The sequence below is a fragment of the Phacochoerus africanus genome, chromosome 9, assembly GCF_016906955.1.
Source record: "Phacochoerus africanus isolate WHEZ1 chromosome 9, ROS_Pafr_v1, whole genome shotgun sequence".
NCBI lineage: Eukaryota > Metazoa > Chordata > Mammalia > Artiodactyla > Suidae > Phacochoerus > Phacochoerus africanus.
In genome coordinates, this window is record NC_062552.1 from 4,212,380 (window position 1) to 4,218,379 (window position 6,000).

Genomic DNA, 6,000 nt, shown 5'->3' on the forward strand with positions numbered 1-6,000 from the left:
CAAATTCAGACTCATGTAACCCCTACTTTCAAGGACCCTTAATAACCACCTACCAAAAAGAGGTCTCTTCAGCCAACACACACACACACACACACACACACACACACACACACACACACACCCCTCATCCATCCCCAGGAGTGGAACCCCATCCACCCAGATGTTCGAGCCTAAACCCTCCCTCACCCTCACTGTCCATGGGCAACTCATCAGGAAGCCCCACCTCTGGGTACCACCCTGAGTCCATGAGTTCTCTCCATCCCCAACACCTCCAGTTCCACCAACCCATCGCTCACCCGGGCCCCTGCACAGCTTCCCCTCTGGACCTCTCCACACAGCAGGGTGAGGCCTTCAAACATAGGAGAGTTTTTGCCCCTGGCTCCTGACCGTGTCCTCAAGGTCCTGGAGCGTCTGTCTCCCCTCAGGCTTCTCCATCGCTTCTCACCCCACGCCCTGTGTTCCCTCTGCTTCAGCAAACCCACCTCCCTTCTGACCATCCAAATTCTCAAACTCCTTCCGTATCAGGGCCCTCATCCGTATTCTGCTGCCCTGTCATCCTCTCCTCCCAGCTCTCTAAATTACTGGCTCCTTCTCCCTCAGAGAAAGCTGATTGCTCAAGTACCATCTCCTTGGAGAAACTTCCCTGACCCGCCATGTTCGCAAACATGGCCTCTCCCAGCTCCTAGCTTTCGTGATTACTGAGTGCTCTCCAGCCAGGGTTGTTATTGTTTTATATTGATTAACTCTCTTCATTCCTCACGGTGCTGTTATTGCCATTATTATACCTTTCTGGAAAATGAGGAAACCAAACCCAAAGAGGTAATAACATTCAAAGTCAACCGGTTCCCGGAAGCTGTTTTAGGATTTAACCTGGCCCAGCCCAGCGCCAGCCTGGCCTCTTAACCATCATCCACCTGCGTCTCTCCCGCGGCCCACCTGTCTCCTTCTAGCACTTTCCACGGCTTGGATACCGTCTCGTGGAGCAGTTTATGTGCCCTGAGTCTCCGCATGAGAATACAAGCAACGTCTCGACAGGGGCCTTTTTCTTCATCTCTTAGATCCCCAGGGCACAATAAGCACAGGTAATACAGCAAATCATTTCGGTTCTAAATGATTGAATGACATTCTGCGTGTTTGTCTATTTTCCAGAGCAGATTTATTACGCCGGCCCTGTTAATAATCTCGGATTTGAAATTCCCGCGGTAAGGTTTTAGTTTTTTGTGTTGTTTTTGTTCCCTAACTATTGTATAGAGCAGTTTCTTCAAGAAGGAGATGCAGAGCAGGAGGAGGAGAGATGGGAGAGGAGAACGGAGGAGGAAGGGGAGCAGGAGGAGGGAATGAAGCTAAGACAACATAAAGCCTTCATGTCGCCCATCACAAAGAAAACCCTTTCCCAGTGATGCCGTTACCGCGTCATGGGTACTTACATGCTTGACGCATGGGTTTTGGGGTTTGGGTATTTAACATTTTTGTCCTGTGGGACCGCATCACCTGAGCAGACGCCTCCCCTGGAGAGGGATTCTGGGGCCCGGTCCTGCAGGATGGCGGTGTCTGTGGGGCGCGGCTAGAGCTGCTGGTGGAGGGGGAGGCAGCCACAGGCAAGCCGGCCACTGGGAGAAAGGAGGAAGCCCACAGCTGGGAAAGGCTTAAAAGCCCCCAGTTATAGTCCTTGCACAGTATTCATAGGCTGCCACCCAGTAAATAAAATGCCCACATCTTGCAGGCTCACAGCTAAGAGGAGATTTTTCCACTCACTCCTTTTGACTCAAAATATTATGACTTGATGAAACGGCGGAACTGCAGCAGCTCTGCCATAAACCATCCATTCTCAATGTGCCGCTCCTGACAGCATCCTGAGAAACGACATCAAAAGAATCACAAACATGTGCTCATTTTAAAGTTCTGGTTTTCAACTTCATCCTTTCTGTCTTCCCAAACTCTCGGATGGCTCTAGAAAACAATCTCCTTCTCCATAAACAACCCCTTAAACTTTGTCTCCTTTCTCTGCCCGTCTCCTTTCGGTCCCAGCCCCTGGCTTCCTCCATTTCAAGCTGTCAGGTCTCCAGATCATCTTGGCCCCTCACCCGTGTTGCTCTGGCAGCTGGGGAGTGCCCAGCCTTCCAGAGTGTTCTACTCAGGTCTTCCCGTGTAATACAAGAGTTTTGCAAACTCTCTTCCTTTCTAGGATGTGAGACTGAATTTCTCCTAGAGTGTTTTTCTTTCGATCTTTGCTATTTAAATTAATTTTCTTTCCCCATTTTCTTCTGGCCCCCTCCACTGGAGACTGACTTAAAATGTGCAAACATTTTGTTTCTGTCTCGCTTTTTTTTTTTTTTTTTTTTTTTTTGCTTTTCAGGGCCAAACTTATGGCATATGGAAGTTCCCAGGCTAGGTGGTTGAATCGGAGCTACAGCTGCCGGCCTACACCACAGCCACAGCCGTGCAGGATCAGAGCCGTGTGTGCAAACTATGCCACAGCTCACAGCAACGCTGGATCCTTAACCCACTGAGTGAGGCCAGGGAGCGAACCCCCATCTGCATGAATACCAAAGGGTTCGTAACCCGCTGAGCCACAGTGGGAACTCCCTTGTCTTGCATTTTGACTTTAAAAAAAGAAAAAAAAAAGTTACCCTTAGCAATTGCTGTGGAAGAGAGGGGAGAAAACTTGAGGTCACAGAATGGCTTTGAAAGAAAACGTAGCAGAGATGTAGAGGATATTATTGCAAACCCCTAGGACACATGGGTGAGCATGCTGCCTGCTTCCTTCAACCACTGGCAAGGCTCCTCAGGATGTTGCCCACTGGGGGGCCAAGACAGTGGCCAGGAGACGTGGCTCTGGTCCTGCTTGTTCAAGCTCCACAGGTGCCCCTGGCTGGCCCTCCTTCCTCTCCCCCTTCTGAGGGCTGAGCCCCAGAAGCAGAACCCTGCACCCCTCCCAAAACCCCGACCCAGCCGGGCCTAACAGGGGACAGGACTGGAGTGGACACAGGTGACCTGTCATGTCTGCAGCAGAGGCAGCTGGAGGCCTGACCCCAGCTTGGACCCCCACGCTGGCCCCAAACCAGCTCGGCCAGCCCAGGCGGCCCTGCAAAGCTCAGAGAGTGGACTTCTGAATATGGAGCAGAAATGGTGGGAGGGCTTTTGGTTTGAGAAAGTCCCCGCGTCCCCTCCTTCTCCCTGCGAATCCCCCAGAGACGCGCTCTGTGCCGATCCCATCCCAGCACGGCAGGAAACTTGCTGCTGCGTTGTCCATCCCTCGTGTCTTGGTATTATTCTCTTTGTAACACCACCAGTCCAGTCCCTTGGCCCAGGTTGAAGTCCTGCCTGCAGCGTGCATCTGTCTATGCTGCTTTCTGGCTGAGAATTTCCAAGTTCTGTGGGCTCCAAACTCACAGGCGCCAACGTGCAGGCCCGAACCGTGTACGTGCCAAGGCTGCAACCACAGACTCCTAAGTGGCAGATCCAGTTCACTCTGCAACTGCAGAAAGGCCACTCCTCTTGGTCCATTGTCCCTCCTCCGCCCCTCCTGCCCTTCTTGCATGTCCCCTCCTCCTGCCCACAGACAGCCACAGTGGCCTGAAAACTCTTGCCCCTTGAAGCAGGATATGTGTGTTTTTTAATGTCTACTCCAGGGCCCCTTCCTTCCAATACCACACCTTTTGTCAGGCTTATAAAGCAATGATGAAAAATTCGCTTGGTTTTCAATAACTGTGTGTGCTGTGTTCTTAAAAGCACAGGGCCAGTTCAGAGTAGTGATGGTGATATAACAATGATGACAAAACACCATCCGAAGCAAATGAGCTGGTCTCTACTCAGAATCAATTCTCGAATGTGTACACTGCAGGCTCCATTCCTAACCCTACCCCTGAAATCACAACTGTCGAAAGTGGGCCTGGACCATCACGCTACCTCCAAGGTGAAGGGCGCCTTAAGTCACCCCATCGACCCTCACACTGGAAATGCCATCACTCGATCCTGGGCCTCTGTTTGTTGCTAGAAAGTTCTTCTCTTCGAGCAAAAACCAACTCGCACGCCATGTCTGTCCTGTGGTCTGATCTAGCCTTTCCCTCCAGCTTATACAGATGAAATGCCTTCCCTGCCTCCAGTGACAAGGACGAGCCAGGAGGTTCTTGAATCTCGCTGCCCTCCATCACCCAGAGAGTTTCTTCCAGGGACAGAGGGTCTGCAGGCAGGTCTGCGGGGCCAGGCGGGGCTTCGGCCACCAGCAAAACCGATGTGGCTAAGCCCTGGGATCTTCCTGCAGCTTCACGCACAGCCTGGCTGGCAGCCACTGACCTCAGACAAAGGGAGTCCTCTGTGGCGTGCTGGTGCCCAAAAGGAACCCTAAAAGGCAGAGATACTCTTCTAGTGGAGTGTTGAGGTTTTTCCCGCAGCAGAAACTTGCTCTCCCATGTCTTCTCCATCTCAGCAAAGCACACCTCACCCCTCCTGTGGCTCAGACCAGAATCCGTGCAGGCACCTGTAACCCCTCCCTTCCCCACCCACGTGGGAAAGTCAGATCCGCTCTTCTTTCAAATCTCCAGAATCTCTTCCCTCTCCCGATCGTCTCCATTTGCTCCAAACCTTCCCCCTCTCTCACCTGGCTCATTGCTGTCACCTCCTTCTGCTCTTACTGCTTCCTCCCCCTCCCCCACGGCAGCCGGAGGGCATCTGAGGACAGGCGCATCAGGACAGGCCACTCCTCAGAGGGGAAGCCCGCGAGGCCATCCGTGACCTCCTCTCCTCCCTCCCTCTGTACCCCTCCCGCAGAAGGCATGGCATGCTCCGCACCTGCTGCAGGTCTTTGCCCAAAGGGCACCTTCTCTGGGGACTTGCCTTGACCACCCTACTTAAAACTGCAAACCAGTCCCACCACCCCGGAACCCCGTCTGCCCCTTTCCCTCTGGGAGCTCCGTCTGGAACACGAGACATCTCATCTTCGTCATTCAGGGTGGCCTCTGTGTGTCTGTGCCCTCCAGCAAGCCTGGTGGGCGGGGTTTGTCCGGGTCAACTTCGTCCCCAAGTCTAGAGCGGAGCCTGCGCGTGCGTGGAAGGGCTCCATAAGCACCTGCTGAAAGCTGATGGCTCGGCGGGTCACACACCTGCTTTCCTTGCATCCCTTCAGGGAGAGTACCGGGTTCTGCTGGAGCTGTACAACCAGGACCACTCCACTGTGGCCTGCGCCAACGCCACGGTCCTCTGCTCCTGAGCGTCTGGGAGTGTGGCAACCGCGGCTCCTCCCGCGGAACCTGCCGCGAGGAAGGACCGGCAGATGGCAGAGTGAGGCTCCCGGAAGGCGCAGGCGCTGATTTCCACCCCAGGACCGGAGGTCCCGAGCCCCAGGGCTGCAACGAAGCCCCCCGCCCCATCTGATCTCGGGAGCTCCTGGCGGTCGCCAAGCAGTTTGCGGGTCCTGTCCCTCTTCCCTAAGTGCTCATCTGACACCCCTCACCTCTTTCCAGCTCCTGGGGGCCCTTCCTCGGTCGCCCAGAATAAAGAAACCGGCCCCACAATGGTGCCTCGTGCTCTGTCCAAGTGTCTTATTCCAATCCTTCAGCTATAATGTAAGTTCCTCCTCACACCGCGTGGAAGTGGAGGTTGGGGGGAGGCGGGAAATGGTCGTGGCGGAGCCACCGCAGCGTAAGCGATGCTCAGAGATTCGGGACCGCGAGGGTCCAGCAGCAATGACGGCGATGGGGTGGGGGGTGGAAGCCCTTCCGTCTCCTGGGCCAACCCACGCCCGGGACATGAGGGCCCAGAAGCTGATGAAACCTCATAAGCGGGGACATTACCGTCTCGCCGGAATAAACCTCCCCCTAACTTCATCCCAGAAGCATGGCCTTCCCGGCCGCGGATAACCCGGGCCCGCCGGAGTGCCTTCGTTAACTCACTCAGACTCACAGAGCCGGCCCTGTGCTCAGTGCTGAGGCGACTCCAGGGAGCAAAGCAGACACTGTCCCCACCTTCGTGGTGCCTGCAGTCCCCTGAAATATTAAAAAG

The 6,000-nt window shown here is 54.5% G+C and overlaps 1 protein-coding gene across 1 annotated transcript in view; it reads left to right on the top strand.

Moving 5' to 3' along the window:
* Positions 1-5,513, top strand: part of LY86 (lymphocyte antigen 86) — a 48,171-nt gene extending 42,658 nt beyond the window's left edge. Inside the window, exons 4-5 of the mRNA XM_047795191.1 lie at positions 1,150-1,202; positions 5,126-5,513. Of these exons, the coding sequence (XP_047651147.1) occupies positions 1,150-1,202; positions 5,126-5,209 (137 nt within the window). The 3' untranslated portion in view covers positions 5,210-5,513. The remainder of the gene's footprint in view (positions 1-1,149; positions 1,203-5,125) is intronic.
* Positions 5,514-6,000: the final 487 nt, after the last annotated feature.